Raw genomic sequence first — 22,747 nt, 5'->3', positions numbered from 1 at the left:
TATAATTACTGGTGAAGCAGAATTTCAGAAGCCTGGCAAGAGTGTTCAGAGAACTGATAACTTATGACTTTGCTACTGATCCATTGTGACTGGAAGTTAAGAGAACAAACCCATTCTGATGTTACAAATGATTCCTATTTGCTCTGCACTGGTTTCTGTCCCAGTTGATGTTTGTTATTCACTTCAGCATGGCCAAACAGGGAGCAGGATTTCCACATGATCATATAAGAACTTTCTATTTCTTTCCTGTTTCTGCTGATTTTCAACCTCTAAAATAGAAAGATATTTTCCCTGAGAAGAGTTGTTGGTCTTGGGTTTGCATTCCTGTGAGATAATGAGAGAAAAATCCATTCTCTTAATAGCACTGAAAACTCCCCCTATCCTGAGTGGTTTAAAAATGAACATATTTTACCAGCCACATCTAATATTGCCACATTTATCATTCCTGCAGACAATCAGTATACAAAGAATGATCTGCTTCTGACCTGTGAAATGCAGCTCAGTGTGTGTTGGTTTGATATATTATGGAATCAAGCCCTTCCTCTTCTTGCCATTAAAGTGCCTAAATTTTAAATGCTGTAGGGCAAGATAGCCATGAGAAGAAGGCTCAAATAGGATGCAGCTGTGTGTTTGGTGCCCTTGAAGAAGGAACACTTTCTCTAGGCTTAAAGTCTTTATTTTTGATAATCAGGTTGAAACAGAGATTTTTAGAGTTAGGTTAACAAAATGAATTAAACATTTATAATTTAGCTTGTAGAGTTATGTGTTGAATTTTAACCTTTTACTTAAGAAACCTCTGCCTGGTACAAAGGGCATAGGAAAATGCAAATTTCTGAAGCTTCTTGCATAAAGAACAATACCAGAAGAGGCAAAGAACCCAGATAAAGAAGCTCCTCTGTCTCCAAGCCTATCAAGACTGACAGACCTACTCAGATAAGCACCAAAGGACCAAAAGCGCACGCGCAGAGAGGAAAAGTTCAAAAGTTCAATCATGAGGAAGACCACAATCTTCAGCCTCAAGACCACCGAGAGACCCCCGTACGACCACCACAGCAAACCACGCATGCCCAGAAGGCCGTGGACTTATTTAGCATGAGAGGCGAGGACAGGCAGGGCCAAGGGTTGAATATGCATGAAAAAGTTGTGCAATGTATTGCATATGGAACATCTTTGAGAATAAAGGTGTGGGTCAGACTGAAGCTCGGGGCACAAATTTTGGAGAGCTATCTCACTTGTGCCGTGCGCTGACATACATACCCACTTCATAACTACCCCAGTTTGTGGAGTCTATTTATTTATTCCGCGTATCGCTTCAAGGTGAGGACAAACCTATGTAAACAGTAGTATTATCCCAGTGTGAATTTTTTAAACAACAGTCTGGGAGTTTTGTTAGACCACACAATTTGTCCAAGATGTGACTATACCTGGGGATTTTCAAGAGGATGAAATGAAATTTCTTAAACTAAAAATGAAAGTGGGAGTGATCCAGGCAAGTTGTAACAATGGCTGCGTTTTTTTTCTTGTTCTCTGCAGTATTTCCCATTTCTCCTTGCCTGTTCTCTGGGCTTTTTGGTTATTTTTATAATGTCTTCTATATTCATTTTGCAGCTCCCCCATGATTCCTGTTTTTGTCAGCTCTGTCTTTTGTCTGTCCTGTTTCCAAAATTTTCTTCCCATTTTCTTTCTCTTCTTTTTTAGCTGCAAATGTTTTGATTCAGACTGTGATCTGCATAGTTATACCCATATTCAGTGCTGACTGTTGGCTATACAAAAAGCAGAGTAGATCGAGGAAATGCCAAAGCAGTTATGCCTGAGTCAACCTCTGGAGGGAACAGGAGAATCCCCCACTGGGACTACCTCCTGCTGTGCTGCCAAGCACGGGGGGGGGGGGGGGGAGGGGGGCATCTGCACCTATCACCATGCTGTGGGCAATTGATTAATTAATGCATGTGGGCATTTAATTAGTGCTTGGATTTGCTGTTCGCTGTGACCACCAGTTGTAGAGCTGTCAGCTTAATCTTTGCCTGAATGATCTTCACATCTCTGCCTTTGTGGGAAAGGCACAGCTACATTCAGGCCATTTTCAGTTGTTTCAGCCCTTGAGTTTGATGAAATGGGAAAAATACAGGGTTTGATTGCCAGCAGCTGTGCATAGTTTATGTGTCTCCTTTGGGTTGCATTTTGTTCTGGTGTTTCCACAGTCAGGCTGGAATAAGGTGAACACATGAAATAAAGGAAGTTCCGGCATGTGACTGATTTCTTCACTTCCAGGCTTTATCTGATGTATGAATTTTATATTTTCGATCACAGTGTTCAGACTGGCCTTCAAATTCTGTATACCAGATGAACACAAAAATTTTGCTGGTTCCTCTTGAGCAGTACTGGGTTTACAGCAGTGTTTCATTAGCTTTCCATGTTTTGAGAAATCACTGATAGCACTTAAGTCGCTGATTTTGTCTCAGCATCATAGACCAATATCTACCTGCTGGTTTATTGTGTATTTTGTTACAGAATGTGTTACACTGTCTATAAAGTATCGTAAGCATAGAATAGGGTAGGGACAAATACAATGCTGAACTAATTGCAGTTCTTGCTCTTTCCCAACCCTCTTTTTAGTCTCCAATTCTAGCAGATTTTTCTTTACAACTGATATTTCAGGTCCATTTTACTGATTGCATCAAATCACAATGCTTCTACTGAGAAGGGTGTCATGTATATCTGTTTTGGGTATTTATTTACAACCGCTTTGGCCATCAAACAAGTGTTTGGTTCATCATCATGAATGCAAATATCACTAGACTCAAATGGGAACTCTAAGTGTGCATGGAAAACTGGAATATGGTGGTGGAATTTCAGAGTTACACAGCAGCAACTCTATGGGGTAGCGTGGATCATAAGAAATACCGGGTATTTTCCCTGATCAGTTTTTACTTAAAACCCACAATTCATGAGAACATCAACACTTGTTGTTGCTTAGTTTTCAGTGTCATAATGTGGGCTTTGGATAAAATATCCTAGGATTGCTTTTCACTGGGAGAAGCTCAAGAGTTGCAAAATATCCGTGAGTTATCCAAGGAAATAAATCGGTAGAGATCTTCAGCCACGTGTGAGGAGGAGCCTTAGTGCTGCAGGCCTGCGCTGTGGTGCTGTTCCCTTTTCATCTGGTAATCTGCCCAGTATTTCTCTGTGTACAGATACATATGAGTGTAAATCAGAGCTGGTCTTAATTAAAGTGCAGAGTACTTTTGCTCAAAGCATTACATTTTAAGAGGTTTTTTTGGTGTTTTTTTGGTGTGTGTTTTTTTTTTTTTTTTTTTTTTTTCTTTTTTTTTTTTTTTCTTTTGCATCTTTCACCTTCTATTATTGGGGGAATTTTAATCACAAGTTCAAAAGCTATGTACTTTTTAAATCTGGCTTTACTCTAATCCCTCTGTAGCTCTGACAAATTAGCTATGACAAATTCCATGCTCTGCCACACTCAGGCCTTTTGGACCTGATCTGTCAGGAGTTCTGATAAGCTTTGGGCAGCTGAACAAACCTTATTGACATGTGGTGGAATAACTCCATGGGCTTGAATAACAAACACTGGCACAAGGAGCAGGTCAGCAGGGCTTTTCCAAGGATAAAGAGTGGCAGGAATGGTTATAACTTTGTGTGCTTCTGTCACCATTTTACTTCAGGTGAGTTCTGGAAAATAGTCAGAAATAAAATCCCTATCAAGATGCCCCTAGGATTCCCAGGGCACTCTAAGTGTCCTCAAGCTGAACAGCAGCTGTTAATGTGTGTGTTTCCAGGACCTTTATTAGGTCTGAGCTGCACATCCACTTCATAAATTATTCAGTTTGGGCTCGGTTTGTGGCCCAGCCCAACACAGTGATTTCAGTCACTCTGAAGTCTGCTCTGACTTCATTTGGTCTGGGTGTGTTTGCTTCCTCAGAGGAGCAGATGGGGGCTGTCTGGGACAGGCCACTGGGATTGTGGCTCAGAGGCAGCCTGGCTTCTTGAAAGTAGGAAGCTGATGCAGAGTGATGAATAAATGCTAGAACCTGTGTCTGTATCACTCTTCTTCCTACACAGGGAGCATGGAGGAGAAAACCTGCAGTAGAACAGATAGTAAGAGCTTGGACCTAAAAAAATGCCTAAATGATTTTTAAAAAGCCCATCATTCTATACACATATTCTGTTCTCTGATATATATTAACAAGATATTGCCATGTAGCAATCAAGCCAGTAAAATGTTGCCATTGCAGTATTTTTATCAGCATTTATGTTTTTATTTTGTCAGGATAAATATGCTCTGCACTTGAGTTGTTTGCAAGTAACATGTGGCAATATTTAGTATATTTTAAAGTATCATTAGAGCTATATGTTCAGATGTGTAAAAAAAGCAATTCACTTGTATGAGTGTGTATCAACTGTATTGTACATGCAAATATGTGCACACAGGAGAGTCTCTGTGTCTCAGGGCTAACAGATCTGTTCTCTCTGTTCTTCCATTTGTTCCACATGCCTGCAGTGCCCTCCCAAAGCCTCCCTCACCTGCCCTATGGTACAGGCCAAATAAAATTGATTATTGTGGTGTGTTATCTGCCTGCCAGCTCTGTGGGTATCGGGCTTGTGCTGGAGGAGGCAAAGGTTGGGAGCTGTGATTGTGCATGAGCAGCAATCTCCTGTGTTATTAAGAACTGGATTTTCCTCAAAATATGGTTGTGGTATTGGTGTCTCAGAACTCATTTGTGGGGAGATTAGATATAGGATTAACCTGTCAGATTCCAGCAGTTTTCTACTCAATGTTGTCTCCATTTTTACAGATATGGAGGGGTTTGTGCAGGTTGTTTTGTTGTTGCCTTGTTCCTCTTCCCTTTTTCTGGCTCCTCTTCCTTTTCTGATATTCCCTTGCTCCTGAAGCCCCCTTCATTTTATTCCATTTAACTGCTGGTCTTTGTTCCATTATTCCTTTCAATGGGGCTTGATGATGTTTTGTGTTGTATTCAGAAACAGGGATCAGACTGCATCCTGCCTTATTTTGTTGCTAAAATAACTTTGTCTGTACAGTGCATTCCCTTTTGACCCCACAACTGAGGAAAGAAACTAATTTTGCTCTGTGAAATGGGGAATTGCTGAGTGAGTGTTTGCATTCTTTGCTGCCATGTGAGGACAGCTCTGTCCTTAGCATTGTGTGAGCAGTACAATGCAGAAGCTCTCTAGTGTTCCCCATGTGCTGCTGACCTGCCAGGAGCCTGGTGTCCTGCCAGGAGCAGGAGGGGGCAACAAAGGAGAAAATACCTGCTGGCACATTGTGGCTAATTTGGGACAGGCTTGGAGCTTCTTGGAAATATTGTTTCTTCAGAGATATTGCTACAGAGAAAGAAATTTTTTTATTGTCTAATATGTCAATTGTTCAAGTGTAGCATCAGTGCCCTGAGTACTTCACAAGTTTGACCTAAATTCTGAAGAAAGACCTGCTGTGTTCTCTTTTCTGCTAAACTGTGGGGTTTGTAAACTGTGGGGTTTGTAGCTGGTTTTTAACAAGAAGCATCAACTCTTTCATTGTGAAAAGGGACTTCCTGAAGAGAGTTGATAGAATACAGGCAAGTATCTGCCTCTCCCCAAGTCTCCATTAACATGATCTAGCACTGTTAGAGAAAACTGCAGAATTCTGTAAAGGCTTTTCTAAACAGGAAATGTTATTCCAAATTTAAAACTGGATGTATTTGAAGTAGAGATTAGTTGATCAGTGTCTAATTATCTAGAGTTATTTTAGATTAGTAAATTTGCACATTGCTTTAAATTGCAAAACATCCCAGCACTGAGGATGAATTATATTGTCAGGAGCTGGTGACAGTCCACCCGAGACAGTGATTTCAAGCAGTCTACAGGGATTTCATTCAGAACTGCAGGTGTATGTTTCCTTTTTGAATAGCAGTTTCTATTTTGTCAGGTGGGATGTTCTGGAAGCTAGATTTGGTTTGTATGAACAGTGAATTATTGAGAGGATGATGATAGAAAGATTCAAATTAATATGGCATTTGAAATAGAAAATATAAATTATGCACCAAAACTACAAAAGGAAATGTTCAGGTTTTCGCTGTTGCAGTGAAGAAGTGTTTTGCCTATCTGATAAATAGGATAGTTCAGTGATAGATTTAAAAGACCCAGAGTAGTGAGATTTACACCTCTCTCATCTGATACACCCATTTCAAGGTCTTTCTCAATTCTGCATGCCTTTATTAAAGATAACAGAAGTGCTTGCTTTTTGCAGCATCAGGGAGCAATTATCTAATGCAAGTTAACTGTTGTGAGCCAAAATGCATTTTTACTTTTATTACTTTAGGCTTTCTTGATGTATTTCAGTATTTGGAGCCATAGAAAGCTCTGGTTTTGAAGGATGAATGATCCAGAGATCATTCCAATCCAGCTTTCTCTTGAGAGCGCAGCCTTATTCAGGGTCCTGTCAAGCCAATTAAGTCCTGAACTGTTTCCAGTGAGGGCAATTCTACCACTTCTCTAGGCAACTATCCTGATCTTTAGTTTTTCTAGTGAGGAATATTTTCCTTGTATCCAGACAATGTTTCCCACAAAGCAGCTCGTGTCTCTTGCCTTTGCCCTCTCCTTGTGCATCCATGTGAAAAGTGCACCTCCGCCTTCCCTTCCTTTTGAGGCTTGAGCCACATCTAAACTTTTCTACTTAGTTCTGTCTTGGAACTTCAGATCCCTACTTTGTTTAAAAGTGTATGGAACCTGTTACAGACAAGCAATATACACAGAAATACAATGTAGACAAGAAACAAATACTTTTAATTCATTGGATTTCTAATTTGTTATTAAAAAAATATTATTGGAGCAGGATATTATTGCAACAGAAATTGTGGAGGTAGTATGAGTTTCCCATCTGGCAAGGCCCCTGACCAGATGGATCCACTAATGTCTTTTATAGAGCATTTCATCAGACCCTGCTGAAACACGTGTCTGGCATCTTTAATTATCCTGAATTAACACAGTTCCAGCCTTGGATGCTTAGATTCAGGCTTGTTGATTTTTGAAGGGAAGGAAATGTTCCCTGAAAGATCTTCTTCCTAACAGACCTTTTTATTAATGAAGTATAATGTTAAAATATTACCTGTGCTTTATTGGTTCATCCTGAATAGATTGTTTCTGTAAAAGTGCCTTTGGAGGCACTTGGATTAAAGAGATGTTTTGCAGCTACATCAGAGTGCTTTGGAATTTACACAAGCGCATTTAGCCAGGAATACTGTTGCTTTCTTTGCCTTCCCTGGAAGGAAGGGAATGGGCACTCCCAAAGCAGTTCATCTCTGCCTCTTTCCGTATATGTGCAAGCTGCTCCTGTTGCTGCTCCCACAGAGGGAAGTTCTTGTTGCATGGGGAAGTGGCTGCCAGGGCCAGTGGGCAGCACCAGCAGCAACTGCTGCTGCTTTGATCCCTTGTTGGTATCCCTGCTCTTTAGCAAGAGGGAGTTCATGTCCTTTTCCCTCAAACCTGGAAAACAGAGATAAATTTTCTTGGGACATTTCTTCTGCTCACCCTGCTTACATCTTGTCCTCCCTGTAGAAGGAATAGGAATTAATCCTTTAATAATGTGTTTTTTATACTGTAAATTGCTGTTGTTTGAATGTTTTGTCTCTTCTAATCATATTGCCATATAATATAACGTAACAGTATTTAAGTGTTTTCCAGTGGTGCAAATATCAGTGTGATTTCATTGCAAGTGGTCTAGTTATGGGATGTTTACTTAGAAAATGCACCTATGCAGTTCAAAACACAGCCAATCAAGTTGATACCCATTTAAGGAGGCAGGGAAGAGCATGGAGATCTTATGCCCTGAAGACAGCACATGACCTCTGTAACAGAGATTTTTTTATAGTTGAACACACATCAAACATATAAGTCATATGCAGGTAACAAACAGTCACCAAGAGTTGTTCTTGAAATTTGACTTCATTTCCTTCCTCTAACCCACTGCTCTGTCTGCCAAAAATAAGCCCTTGGTTATCTAACAGCCAGACTGAACGTGGGCAGGGGGAGTGCATTGGAAAGGCTCATAGCAGGAGATGAATGTCCTCAGCGGGGCTGGGAAATCAGACTGCTAATTTAGGTGCCAAAAATTGATATTATTCCCTAATTTTAGTTCCCCCACTGGCTGACTTCATGCATCAAAAAGGATAAAAGAAATACCAGAGACATTCAGTACAGGCATGTTGATGTTTAGGAAATGTGTTCGTGCTCTTAACCCAAGAGGAGGTTCTGGTGTGTGAGAACTGCTCTGTGCTAAATGGTGGCACATGTAATTAAGTTCTGCTCTGTCAGTGAGGGAGATTAGCCCAATTAATCTTTTCCTTCTGGTTCTTGAAGAAAAGTATTCTAACTTAATTACAGCTACCACAGCTTGAATTTGTGGTGCCACCTTTTATTGCCTGTATAGGTGTTGAACTGAGGTGAATTAGCTGACACACAATATAATGTACAACTCTAGCCTGGGGAGGAAAGGAGGAATGGGCAGGGGAGATAAAATAGTTAAATTGTGCTACATTTGTTCTTTGTCCATAAAATGCATATGTTTACAAAACTTTCTTAAGCTTTTTGATTAACTTTTCATAATAATTAGTTTTATCTGTTCCTGGGATAGCAGAAGTATTCGGCTCCCCTCAGCCACCTGGTGAGTGCCAGTTTATTAACAGGATGTTTTCTTTTTCCGTGTGTAGCTCACATACTCAGCCATTGTTCAAATTTGTTTCCTGGGTAACTGTGTAAAACTGCCTTTGTATTCATATGACTTTACAGAGAGGTTTTATTCTTATTTTAATATCTGAAGTGTTGTGAACAGACATACGTGGTTTGATTCTGGTGAAGCAATTTACTTCTATGTCTCTTATGAGATTGCTATGTTTAAACTTTTGAATATTAGAGGATTTCTTGTGTGTATTTTTCATCATGAACAATATCATTATTCAGCCTCTGGTCCATATTTCAGAATATTTGAGCTGATGTGCAAAAGAGGATAATTAGTAGAAAATCATCCATTACAAACCTGTGAAAGACTAAGATCCAAGTCTGTGTTCAATCAGCATATCAATCAAAAGTATTTAAAAATTCTCTGATTGTGCTTCTCCTTTTTCTAGTTAAAATATTATTACATGATAAATTGTATTCTGCATTCACCATGTCAGTCTCAGCAAAACATTTTAAGTAAATACTGGAATTGACTGAGTTTTGAAGACAGCTGCTGTGATCATTCCCGAAGTGTGTTATAACTTGAAGTGTGTTGTTTGCAGCCTTGCAGTTCACCCGGATAAAATGTTGGTAGCCACCGGGCAGGTTGGGAAGGATCCCTACATTTGCATCTGGGATTCCTACCGTGTCCAGACTGTGTCTGTCCTGAAGGATGCACACACGCACGGAGTCGCCTGCCTGGCCTTCGACTCGGACGGCCAGGTCAGTACAGCTCCTCCTCTGGGCTCTGAACTCAGCTGTATTTCTGGTTCACTGAGAGATGCATCTTAAATGTTTAGTGTTGCAGCAGCTACAGGGCTGCAGTGTTGGAGCTCCTGTTACAATTGAATTGTGATTGCTGTTCAAGGCCTTAGTTTGTATCATAATTGTAATTGCAGTAGGAGGACTGCAAATGCAGCTCTTGCACAGGAGGTGCTTTTGGGATGAAATCACAGCCTGGCATCCGAGTGGAGGCATTGGGTGTTGGACAGGTATCCAGAGCAGAAATGCCCCTCTGTGGCTCAACTGCAATGGCTTCACCACATACTTGTCACCTGCTGTCTTCCTGGCAAAGCCCTCAGAACCCTGCAGCTTTCCTGGCAGAAGAACTGCGCTAATCTCACTGCTGGGAGAGTCTCCTTGGCTGGGGCGCACAGGCAATTTAATTGAATAATGGCATTAGGACACACAGTGTGGCTTTCTACAATGTGATTAGTTGAGATAATATCTTGTAACAAAATTTATAATGTGACTAAATGGTGGGCTGTTCCCAGCTAAACAAAATGATTTTTTTCTCTCTGGCAGTGTTAAAAGCTTTAGGTAAATAGACCTAAAATTCATATATACCTGAGAAATATTTCACAGAGCCTTATAAATAAATATCTGGCTGTGCAATTTTTGTCATTATCGATGACAATTTTATCCTGATGAGTTTCCTGATGTAATACTTACTAAAGTATTTTTAGGAATGCTTAGATTAGCTGGTACCAAAAACCTCAGACAAGAAAGCCCTCAGATCAACAGAACAAAATTTCTAATGGTGTAATATTTTTTTAAGATATTGCTCATTCAGAATTAAATGTTTTTAATTTTTTCCCCTCATGTTTAACTTCATAAGATTGGTGGTTAAACTTTTTTTTACAGCTATTGCAGTGCCTCATGGGAGTGAAGACTCATGAGCCTGGTGGGTATTTGAGGTGGAGGCCTTCCTGAAGGCCCTGATAAGTGCTTGCTGTAATTAAAACTCAAACTCACTGCCAGATTGACCTTGCAGAACAGTGACAATTCCCTTTCTGGAAATGCTTGAGAAATTGCAGTTTATTCTGGAAATAAAAATTTGCATTGAACACTTTTATATCTGGAGAACGACCACTGCTGGAGAACGTGAATATGTATAATGCATCTTGGCCTTTTGCTGCTCTTCCTGGCTTTGCAGGAGAGACTGCTGCGCTGAGCCAGAATTAAAGGGCATGGGAGGAAGTCTGTGAGTATTTGGAGCTCAGAGCTGCTGGCAGTTCTGGTTTGTTTAGTCAGCATTCCCAAGGGAACTGGTGTCTGTCACAGGGCAAAACACACTGCTTGCACCTCCCAGTGCAAAGCTTTCCTTCTTTTATAGCCAAAGGCTGTTAAAAACCAGGGAAGGTCTGTATTTCAGCCCCCAAACACAAATAAATGCAACAATCAGGAATGGTACAGATGCAATGAGAACTGTATTCTTTTCCCTACTATTTCTGCCAGCTGTCTGCTTCCTAAATAAAAGTAAGCAGAGGCAATGCCAAGGTGACTCTGCTGCATTCCCAGAGTGGATCTCCATGGATTCAGCTTGGCTTCTTGTGTGTTCCTGTGCAAGTGTTGCTCCATGCGCAGGGATCTCAAACAGGGCCACCTCAACTCTATCTGAGCCAAGTTAATTCACTTTTGTTGAACCAGAGGCTCTGGGATATCTGTTCCTTTTGGATGAATTAGTGGGGAAATATTCCTCCTGGCCAGACTGGAGGTGACCCTGCACGGAGACAGTGCAATTGTTCCTGCAGTGCTTCCCTGGCCCCATGTTCCACAGGGTAGGGAGTGCAGATCGGTGTGCACAGGATTTGTTATAGTTTCTAATAAATGGAGACTATCAATACACAGGGGAGAGCTTGAATGCTTCCTTTGTTTTATGTACCTTCAATACAGTTTTTGGAGACAAACAGAGTCAGAGTGGATTTCCTATTTTGTGTTACCTGTGTTTAATGCAGTCCTGATGGGAGCTGAATTTCTTGTAGAAGTGTTGCTATTTAAACATACATATTTTAGTTTGGGCTTTTTCTGTCTGAGCAGGTGCTGCTGTTTGGCAGGAGGGAAACTGCACTTCATTCAAATGTTTAATGAGGAGCTGTCATTTTGCCCGTAATTAAAAATGTTTTCTCTTCAATCAGGAATTAACTACAGTTTCTCCTCAAAAGTACTAACATCTCCCCTTCACAGAATTACCTCCAAAGCAGATGCCTCATACTGAACTATTTTATCAATACCTCACAGTTCAATTTCTGCTCTGAGTTATTTCAGATTAACCCTTTTTTAATATGCTTTCTAAACATATTTTTTAATGGAGTGGGAAGGGCGCTGCCAGAATACATACACACCTAATGAAAAAATTTAAAATGCAGCACTAGACTTCTTTAGCCAGATCTTCCAAATCTATGTAGATTTTAAAATAATGGTTTAATTATGTGCCTAAACTACTTGGCAGATATTTTCTTCTGGTAGTTCTGGGAATTCTCTGAATAATTCTATTCATATATTCCCTTCTGTCATATTAGGATATGTCATAGGATAACTAAAAGTGTGTTTCAACCAAAAAGGAAATTCAGCATTTATCACTTTTCTCCTGGCAGGAGACCTTCCTCCGCAGGCCAAGGTTAAAAGAAAATATAAAGCAGTTCTTAGTTTCCTGTAGTGCTTTCCCTGCTGATACAAAAGTCAGCTAAGGAATAAACTTTCTAACACAATTTGAAGTTTTAGAAAGCACTAGACACAGTTGGAGGAGTGATTTTTTTCTCCAATCAAATGTGTGTCGTGAAACTTTACAACAGGTCATTTATTCCCTCCTGATCAGACATATTACAATATACTTCCCAGCTAATACATAAACACCACTTTCCATAGAACTAATTTCTATGCCTCTGCCCCTTACTGGAACTCCTTTTGTGATCCTAGAGGGTTGTCTAAAGGTGTCTCTGGTGGTTGTTCTCACAGAGAGCCTGCAATATTGTAATGACCTTGCCTTGAACTTCTCAGGGCATGCACTGGTGTTTCTTGTTACAGAACTGCCACAGACCACCCCCCCCCATCAGGTTCCTCATTATCTGTTTATCCACTAGTTCCAGCTACCTTTAATATCCTGTGTGTCTTCTATATTCTTTTATCTAATTTGCTGGTTAGTAGCTATGCTCTATTTTACAGTGTCAAGGGAACTGAACATTTCTGTTCTCTATGTTGTCTGTCAAGTCCCCCTGTTCTTGAGACTGTCTCTTTTAGACAAGTCTCAATACTTCATTTTCCAGTACAAAGTGTAACAGCTGTAACATTGAATTAAATTGCTTTCTAAAATCAAGGGAGTATAATTGCAGATTGTCCTGCACTCCCTGGGTGGAAAAAGTTCTCTTGGCCCTAACTCTTCCACATGGTTTTTGCCAAAGTACCCTGAAGGGCTTGCAGACAGGAACATTTAGGAAGCCATGTATAGGCATTGTCTGCACATATGAAATAGGTGCCATTCCCAGTACTAAGGTCTGATTTCCTATTTCCCACTGTTGGGCTGCTGCTGGATGCAGGGCTCCTATGTATGATTCTTCTGTGTCCTTGGTGCCATTGGTCCAGAGGAGTTTCTCAGTGGCCCAGCAGCTGGGAGTGGTGTAATACTGATGCTGACCAGCTCCAGCACCCTGAGTTCTATTGACATTTTGAGTAATGTTAAAGCACAGAAATCCTTTCACATTGTGACTTCCTGCAAAAACTATAATTTTATTTCTTTGTTCCACTGCACAAACTTATTTAACTCTCCATTCACAACTCTATTATGAGTCAGAGCCTATGGACAGAGTTCTGCCCTCCCTGTAGGGTGAACCCTCCAAGGGTGAACATCTTCTAGCAATATCTGAGAACATACCCAAATTTCCCTGTGAAAACCTTATGTACCTCTAGGAATAGCTCATTTAAATTCTCTGTATTTTTATTCCTGTGGAAGGAGACTGGACTTGGAGGAACTAGTGGTATAAGTCTGTAAATATTTTTTTCTGGTGGTGGTGATGAAGGGTGTTGAGTTGAGTTTTTGGAAGGGTTTTTATTTTGTTGTTGTTTTCATTAATACCACATTGCTTGGTGCATTTTCTGGTGGGACAGTGGTTGAGTTCTGCATTATTCACTAGGCAGGTTTTGCACTGGGGTGATGCCTGTTGTCATCTTTCATTAAACCAAAGTCCCAAAACATTTCATTCCTCTAAATCAAGAAACTGTAACTGTTGAGACAGTGGTGGGTGTGTGAACCTACTGCAGTAAATGCAGAGGCTGTAAAGGGACTCTCCCAGGAGGAAAGAAGTGCACTCAGTATTTATACTCAGGAATGGGATGAAAAGGCCTTGAGTGCCTGCTCTCTGAATTATTGCTACAGAATGAAAACTGAAACCTTCTGTTCCTGTGTGAACAGTTATTCTCTGTTATTCAGTTGTTGAGAGCTTTATTGCATTTAATATTTTTCCTAATACAGCATTTTAGAGGAGTCTGTGGTAATGACACTTGTTTTCTTTGCTGGCTCAGTCCTTTTGTGTTATCACAGACAGGTCCAGATTTTAAACAATTTGCTTACTCAAAATTTGAGCCAATTTTTTTATGGAATTCATGGAAAGTTGGACAAAATTAGGACAGTCACTGAAAAGGAAAAGACCTACAACTTCTACAGTAATGGCTGATCTTCTGGGCATGTCACAGATGGATGCACTCTGCTTTTTCCCTTCCAGTATGCCACCTCTGTTTTATTCTGTTCTTTTTATTTCTTCCATTATTGAGATGGAAAAATTATTATATCCCTGGTACAAGGCTGTGGGAATGTGATAATTGATGATAAACAAAACTTTAATTTACCTTGTTTATTAGTTAATTGTTTTAGTTATTTTAATTGGTGATATGATACACTAAGCAATGAAAAAGGCAATTATTAAAAGTACATCCAATTCTGGTTCTAAAGCTCAACAAAATGAGCATAACGAACAAAGCAATAGTTGGAAATAGTGAAAGCTTTTATTTCCCTTTCACTTTTATTATCAAATTAATAAATCAAAATGCTAGAGGTGTGCACCTGAAACAAGCACCTCAGATGTTTCAGGGTAAGAATTTCACTTGGAACATTGGTAACCTGGAATCAATAATCTGACCTTTTTGAGAAGATGAGACATTTCAGTGCTCTCTCCAGTGAGTAAATGTTGAGTGCAAATGTCATTGCTTTTGCAATGTGGTTCAAACCGAGGTCATATGTGGGAAAATCCATTTGTGCACATAATCCTGGGAGCTACAGCAAAGTGATTTGGGGTTGATTTCCTGTTAACTGGATTGCTGTTGTTTTTCCTCAGCGTTTGGCTTCTGTGGGACTGGATGCCAAAAACACAGTGTGTATTTGGGACTGGAAGAGAGGCAAGCTCCTGGCAACAGCTACAGGCCACTCCGACAGGGTAATTGTATGGAAGCGTTCCTGGATTTTGTCTGGGAGCTGCATGGGTGTTTCAAAAATAATTTTTGTTTCTATTAGGTTGATGCAAAGGTAATTTTGGTCATTCTACCTGGCTTTTAAAATACTGGACAAGATATTTATTCCTTCACATTGTGCCAGACCTAGCACAAGGCGCTGTTAGTAAGCCTAGGGAGGAAATATGTTGTACCTACACACTGAGTAGGATGATCTATAGCTCTTCATATGAGATGTGGAATGGGAGCTTCATGGACGAAGATTATCTTGTCTCTGAGTATGTCAAAAAGACAATTTATTCTGAAGGCAAATTTAGTTATATTCCTTTGTTTTCCTTAAGACAGTTACCTGTAGAAGAAACTTGATTGAGATAAATATTTCTTTTGTGGTAGCTTCAGGTAAAGGATCACAAGACGTGAACTGACCAGGTATAAGTTTACAATGTTATTCAGGATTAGAAAATGTTTTACCAGGTTTAGCATAAGCAAAATACCTCCTTGACATATATAAGCACATGGATGCATATGTTAAAATATTATTAACATATCAATAATGTTATATTAATTAAATAATATTAATCAATAACATATAATAATATTATAACACATTAAAATATATGTTAAAAACTGGCACATTCTGACAACTTGTATGTATATTATCATATTATAGCATGTTATAACATCTGTGAAAGTTTTGCTACTGACCTTGCTAAGTGCAATATCAGGTTCCAAATTATCAGAATTCTCCAGGATATAGATAGAAGTACTAAAGTCTTAGTCCCAGTAGACTTTCCCAACCAGAAAAAGGAGCTTCTGCACAGAAGAGGGAGTGGGAAAGAATGGCTACGTAAATATAGTTTATTCAATAACATCCTGGAGCTGGAATGGATTGGCAGTGTGGAGACAGGGATGAAATGTGTTGACAGAACTATGTGAGGAACCCTGATCTCTGATTACAAAGAGTTCCAAATTTATCTGTAGAGTGTTCTTTCATTTTTAGTAATATGTTCCAACAGAAATTATGGCTAAACACAGGTAAAAGCAAACTGAACCTAGATGCCATTACTGTATAGGTTAAAATATCAGCTTCCTATATTTCTTAACAGATATTTGATATTTCCTGGGATCAATATCAGCCAAACAGAATTGTCAGCTGTGGAGTAAAACACATAAAGGTAAAGAGCTTTCATTGTTTACTTGGAAAAAGTACTTCTACAAAAAAAAAAAAACCAAACAAAAAAAACCCAAAAAACAACAACAAAAAAAAACTGTGTTCTTAGATAAGGACTTGAAATATAGGATGGATTATATTTTTCTTTCTTTATGTGAACATTTTGCAGAATGTTTTGTTTGAACTCAGTTCAGATGTTCACCAGTGCCTGAGCTGCCGATTACCTGAACAAGAAAGTCAGGAAGATTCTTTGGTGTAATTTTTATCATTATATACTTATAATTTTGTGTCTTCTGCCCTCTCCATTCTGCCCTAATGGTCTCAGCCTTCAGGGGTTTCCCTCATCCAGCATCACAAAGGGTCACTGTGCAGCTGTAGGAGGAACCAAGGTAAAAAGTGTGAACAGAATCATCTGCACTTGGGCTTCTCATGTAACACCACTGAGAAGTGTGCAGGGCCTGCAGAGACAAAACTCTGGAGCCCCACTGTTTGCTCCTTCTAAGTCACCCTTTATGGAAGTATTTGAAATAGAAACCTACATATATATTAGATGTTTAGGATAAAACATTCTTATGCCTGTGGAAAGCTTAGAAACAAATCCTTGTTTGCCAATATCCCCTTCAGGTTTCTATTTTTCTCCTGTCTCCTCAAAAACATTCCTAACAGATGGCAATTATTTCACATGACTGGGGTGGGAAGAGCTTTAACTAGAAGTTTAGGAAACCAGTTAGTATCTCTAGTTCTGGTTCCTGAGAAGCTCGTGCCCTTAAACCACCACTGCTTCAAACTGTGGGTGGTTTTGGCAGCAATGATACCATCTGTTGTGTTCTGCAAGCTGTTTTCAAAAACCTGTGTTTGTTTGGCACCTGTCTTCTGTTTAAAATAGCCATAATCACCCTGAACAGAGAATACCAGGCACTGTAAATACATGGAGATAAAGGAATGCCAAAAAATAGAAAAAAGTAGCTTGGAGGGGAAATTACTCTGTGTTCCCCTCCAGTGGTGCTCCAGCAGCTCCCTGGTACAAGGCTGTGGGAATGTGATAATAACAGCTCTAAAGGAATTGTATCACTGTGGGAATTGGGACTGATGCTTGGGAATTGGGCTGTTTATTCTTTTAGCAGTCCAGTTCTGCTGGATTTGGCTGAGCAGGGATTAGAAGCTGAGGTAAAGCCCAGGAGCTAAGGAATCTCGCACTAAGCTCAGGATCCTCCCTCCACCCTTCTAACAGTGTTGCCTCTGTGTTAGAGAACTCCTACCTTCTAGCACTTCTCCTTCAGCTGACCAGAAAGGAGGAGAATTTAGGTTTTACTCAAGGAATGAGAGCCATGGGGATAGTACTCCCTCTGCCTTCTAAATTCACTGATGTTAAGAGGCAAAGGGAATATTTAATTGAATTAACAATAGAGAAGGAGCTGAATCTTGATCCAAGGATTTTCTGGAATAAAGAATTTTAGAAAAATACCTAAAAATTTGGTTGTAGGCAAATGAAGTGGGAATGGATGGACATGATGAATCCATGTCAGACACATCACTATTCCTGTCCAGTGTCTGTCAGATGACAGAGTGGAGATGGCTCCACTGACACACTGTGCTGTGCTGCACCCCAGAGATTTGCTGTTCTGTCTCTGCTCTGTCCAGAAGGTCCTGGTGCTGACAGGACTGGAGATTTCAGCACTTCTCTTGCACATCTCTCATTGATATTCTCTTTATTCTGCCTTCCCTGGAAGGTCTGGTCCTTGAGGAGGAGCTGAGTACACAAACTGTGATCTCTGCTTGATAAATGATATTTATTTAAATTAAAAAAGCACTCTTATTCAAAAACAAGTAGTCTGATATTTCTAGCTTGCCTCCAAAGACAACCTTCTGAGACAAACTTTGTTTTCTTCATTCTTCTTCTCCACCCAAGTCGGTCTTAGATTGCTTTTTGCAGAATGTTAATGACTTTTGGGTGCCAGCTGAAAGTCCCTTTTCCACACTTGGGACCTGTTACTCTGGGAGTCAGGGAGTTGTCTCATGTGTGGAGTGTTTGCAGTCCCCATGGAACAGATGGTTTCTCAGTAACTATGACTGTATTTGAGGGCAGAACTCTTTCAGTGCTCTGGAGAAGGGCAGAAATGTCTGCTCCAGCACACAGGTTGTGTAAGATAAAGTATTTTATCACGTCAGTGCTGTAGCTGTGTTTTTCAGACAAGAAAAATGGGATTTGCTTGGCTTTAAAAGCATGCACTTGTCTGGACAGTGTTTCCCAGCAAAACCTGATAAAGGACAGTGAGAGAATGAGAAGGGGTGGTGTGGCAGTAGCAAGGCAGCATTGAGCCTCACCCCCTCAAGCAGTTTGATCATTTGTTTTGGGTTTAGTTGTACTATATTTGTCTGGATCTTTCCTTGGTAAACGGGCAGGCTTTGGAGTAGTGGGTGTTCTGACAGGACTGAAGGAATCACTTCAGTGCTTGCCCAGACACTGCTCTGTCAGGATGCGTGTCTGAGATCTGCACTGTAATGTGAAAAAACAGAAATTCTGCAGAAACCTCTCCTGATCTGCCATTTACGTTTCACAGTTTTGGACATTGTGTGGAAATGCCCTGACAGCAAAGAGAGGAATATTTGGTAAAACAGGAGATCTCCAAACAATCCTGTGTTTAGCCTGTGCTAAAGAAGACATCACCTACTCTGGGGCTTTAAATGGGGACATCTATGTTTGGAAAGGGCTCAACTTGGTCCGCACAATTCAAGGAGCACACAGTGTAAGTGGTGTTTTCATGTCTGTTTGATAAGGAGCTGTTCATTGAATTTAAAAACTTCCTGACGGCTTAGCTACAAAGATTTTCTTCTGTTTCGGGTCAGAAGGATGTCTGAGGCTGTTCAGCAATTAAGAACTTGGATGTAATGCTGTATTTGTTGACATTTTTCCAACAGATGCTGTGCGATAGTGATGTTGACATTTTGCCAACAGATGTGATAGTGCCAAAACAGCTGATATTTATAGCCTCCATCTAACCAAGTAAACCAAACCTCGAATTAAGTCTGTATACCTAAAGTTTCACAGATTGAGTAGCTTCAGTGATGATCAGTTTACTTAAAAATAGTTGGTAAGCAGATTATCTAGGCTTAAATAGAATTTTACCACTGAAATTCCCAATGCTGGAGACTGACTCCTCAGAAGAATTTCAGTGTGGAGCAAACCTGTTGAATCTGCGAGCTTGCATTCCAGCCATACTCCAAAGAGTTTACTCCAATTGCCTCCATAACACACACCTACAAACCACCACCCCCAGTCTGGAGCTCTCATAATTACAGAGTGAGAGGGGGACGTGAAGGATTGTGTTAGATTTCTAACCAGTCTAATACAATTAATTTGTCTGTGTTTTTGCAACAATAAAGGCACAGCAGAACTTCCTTGTCTTATTTCAAATGTGTTTGAGTACTGCTCTTGTTTGGAATATGACTGTGGGTAATGGCATTCTGATGTGGAGTTTCTGGAACAAAAGGAAATAAGACAATTGAAAAGTGATATGACATCTAACACTTGTCACTATAGTTTTGTTCTAGAAAGAGCACTGTAAAAATAATGTTTTTTCTGATCTAACCAAATTAGTTATGGTGACAGTTTATCAGGATTTGTAGGACCTCTTAAAATGAGACCTAAGTACTGATTATTTATAAAAGTAATCCCTAATTTATGAAAGCAGAGAGAGTGGAGTCAGTGGGGCATTTTACCTGAGGAGCTACCATGAAACTGCAATAACACAGGAATGTCTTTGGCAAGCAATAACCCCCTGTAGTACAGTAGTAGAATTCTGTTTGCAGAATTTTAGATTCATTAAAATTATTAAATACAACCTCTTTCTACATAATGTGATGAATTATGGAGTTTGCGTTGCTAACATGCAATCTCTATATAATTAATAATTAGAAATATTAATTTATGAAGACATTGCACAAGCCCACTTTGAAAATTGAGGTCTTCTCTCCAGTGTATTTATCTCCATGCAGCTCAACTTATCTCCTAACCAAGGTTTTCCTGATAAAACACTGACTTAGCAGGCATTCCTTGAACTATTCCAAGGTCGTTCAGCACAGTCATTAATCATGAGGCATTTTCAAAACCAAGGAGAAATTCAAACTGTAATAGAAACCTGTTTTCAACAAAGAGAATGAATTGACGCTCTTTCAGTTCCTGTCAGATTCCAAATGATGTCTGAACTGAATTCATGAAAGATTGTCTCAGTCACATCTGCTTCTGTAAGAATATTTGTATTGCTTGTTTGCTTGGTTTTGTTTATAATGGGTAACTCTTTACTTTAAGTGCTCCACTAGTTATTCAATTGTCCTTGTCATAATATTACCAAACCTAAATTTGAAGTTCTGCAGATAGGCTGTGTCACTGCTATTTGCACAAAGGTATCTACATGAACCATTTGAGTGGAGCACTTGAAATAAAAGCTGTGTTTGCTAGTTTGCTTTCTGGATGGACAACACTTTTGTGCCCAGCAATTTCTGGCCTTTAACAAGAGTCTGTTTAAAAACGTTTGCTTTGTGTGTTTAAATTGGTTGTTTAATTTTAAAACTTTAAAACCTGGGCTGTTGGTTGACAGGCTGGAATTTTTAGTATGTATGCTTGTGAAGAAGGCTTTGCCACTGGAGGGAGAGATGGCTGCATTCGGCTGTGGGACACTGAGTTCAAACCAATTACTAAAATTGATCTCAGGGAGACTGAACAAGGATACAAAGGTAATGAGCTATTCCTTTAATGGTTTTTCACATATCTGGATAATGGATTGTGACAGCATTTAATGTGAAGCATAAATGTCTCTGCATACTACTGATTTTTTTACTTAATGAGTGTATTTATTTTTGGATCTGTGTTCCCTTCCCTCTCTGACAATTCTGTAACCTGTGGAGTGTTCCATGGTTCATAGTGTAAACACAGGGATGAAATCACTGCTCCTCACCATGCAAATGCAAGAAGATAAGTGAGAACTAATTAAACACCTTAAGATGGGAGAATGAAGTTAGCCAATCCTTAATTAATTAATTACTTGCAATTCATTTAACTAATTGAGATTTTTGGAACCCAATACTCAGAGATGCTGACCATCTGAACACTCCACTCATGCACTTGGAATGGTAGCACTTGGCAGATTTGTTGGAGAGAATGTTATTGAATTGGTGATAATCACATTTGTTGAATCTAATCCTGCTTCCTGTGAGCTCAGTCATCACTTTATTTTATGCTTTGAAGCACTTATAATCTCATGGATCATAATGCACGTTTTATCAAGGGTGTAGTGTTCACTCATGGAATTTAGCCCTCAAAAAGTTGTCCAAGACACCCAAGCAGCAGTCCCTGTGCTCTGCACTCCTGGCTTTATGTAGTTTTTTGCAGCCTGAATCATAATGTTTAGCATGAATTTCTAGAAAACTGTAGCAAGAAATAACCAAAAAGCAAAGATCTGGGCAAATGAAAACTGCCTTTGAGGCTACTCCCAACCTCTGGAACTGGGGTTTCATTTTCAGTTGTCATTGGCACTGATGAATTTAAGCACATCTGTAGCCTCAAGCAGTGGTGGAGCCTTAATGCTTACCTGGGACCTTCTGTCCCTCTCTTCCAGTTATTTTTCCAAAGCATTTTGCAAAGGCATTGTCTGTCAAATAAACCCTGAGAGCAGATAATCTTTCTTAATGTGCAGGATGTTCACAGAGAACATTGCCTTTCCCACATCCAAAGGTGTGTTTGTATTCTAAAGCTTAACCATGTCCATCTTCCACCAAATTCGAATCTGAATTCCATTGTGTGGTCATTGGTGTGTACCAAGAAGAAGATGAAACTCAGAACCTCACTATGAATTTAGCTAAGTCATAAAATGGCATTAGAAAAATTAAAAGCTGTTGGAAATGGACAAGAATTAAATTAGGATTAATTTAGCCATCTCAGGAAAATATTTTATTTATGTGACCAGTATTTCAGTGCATTATGTATTTTTGTTCCAAAAAATGTGAAAATGATGATGTGGGTGACCTTGATTGCATGACAAATGGATTTTTTTATTCATTCACGTCTCACAGCATCTAGATCTATTATCCAAACTTTTTTCATGTAGTGGAACAGAAAATACAAACCATGCAAGCAGATGACCAGAGAGTGCTACCAAATTGATCAGCCTGCTGAGAGGGTGTTTTTATGCTTGTGGTCAGAAAAATTCCAACTGCAAAGTAGGGATCAGATTTGTGGAATAAGATCAAGTTCTCTTAAAGTTATACAAAGCAAAATTCTCTTGGTTTGGGGAGGAGGGATGTCTTTTTTAATGTTTTTTGGTTTGTTTTTTTTAAATTTTGATTTAATTTTAATTAATTTTAATTTTGATTGAAGTGAAGAAGTGTGATAAATGGGCACAAGACATTTAAAATCACCATTAAAATTTTATTTGAATGCATGAAAAAGTAAAGCACTGGAAAAAGGAATAAACCAGCTTCAGTCACAGGAACCCCTTGGCTAATATAAAATTTAGATCTTTAAATCCTGTGAAATTGAGCTAGTTTTTAAATTCCCAAGGTGGGCAGCAAGCATATTTTCCCAGGATTGAGCTTTCTCTTTGTGTGCCAAATGGAGAAAATCTGACAGAACTG

At 39.5% G+C, this 22,747-nt stretch overlaps 1 protein-coding gene across 2 annotated transcripts in view; it reads left to right on the top strand.

Annotated features, from left to right (window-relative positions):
• Positions 1 to 22,747, top strand: part of EML6 (EMAP like 6) — an 87,956-nt gene that overhangs the window by 15,935 nt on the left and 49,274 nt on the right. For both annotated transcript variants that reach the window (XM_053972601.1, XM_053972600.1), the window contains exons 2-6: positions 9,291 to 9,450; positions 14,835 to 14,933; positions 16,053 to 16,121; positions 18,679 to 18,864; positions 20,716 to 20,851. In XM_053972601.1, the coding sequence (XP_053828576.1) occupies positions 9,291 to 9,450; positions 14,835 to 14,933; positions 16,053 to 16,121; positions 18,679 to 18,864; positions 20,716 to 20,851 (650 nt within the window). The remainder of the gene's footprint in view (positions 1 to 9,290; positions 9,451 to 14,834; positions 14,934 to 16,052; positions 16,122 to 18,678; positions 18,865 to 20,715; positions 20,852 to 22,747) is intronic.

The sequence above is a fragment of the Vidua macroura genome, chromosome 3 (genome assembly GCF_024509145.1).
Source record: "Vidua macroura isolate BioBank_ID:100142 chromosome 3, ASM2450914v1, whole genome shotgun sequence".
Taxonomy (NCBI): Eukaryota; Metazoa; Chordata; class Aves; order Passeriformes; family Viduidae; genus Vidua; species Vidua macroura.
This window is presented reverse-complemented; position numbering and strand designations above follow the sequence as displayed.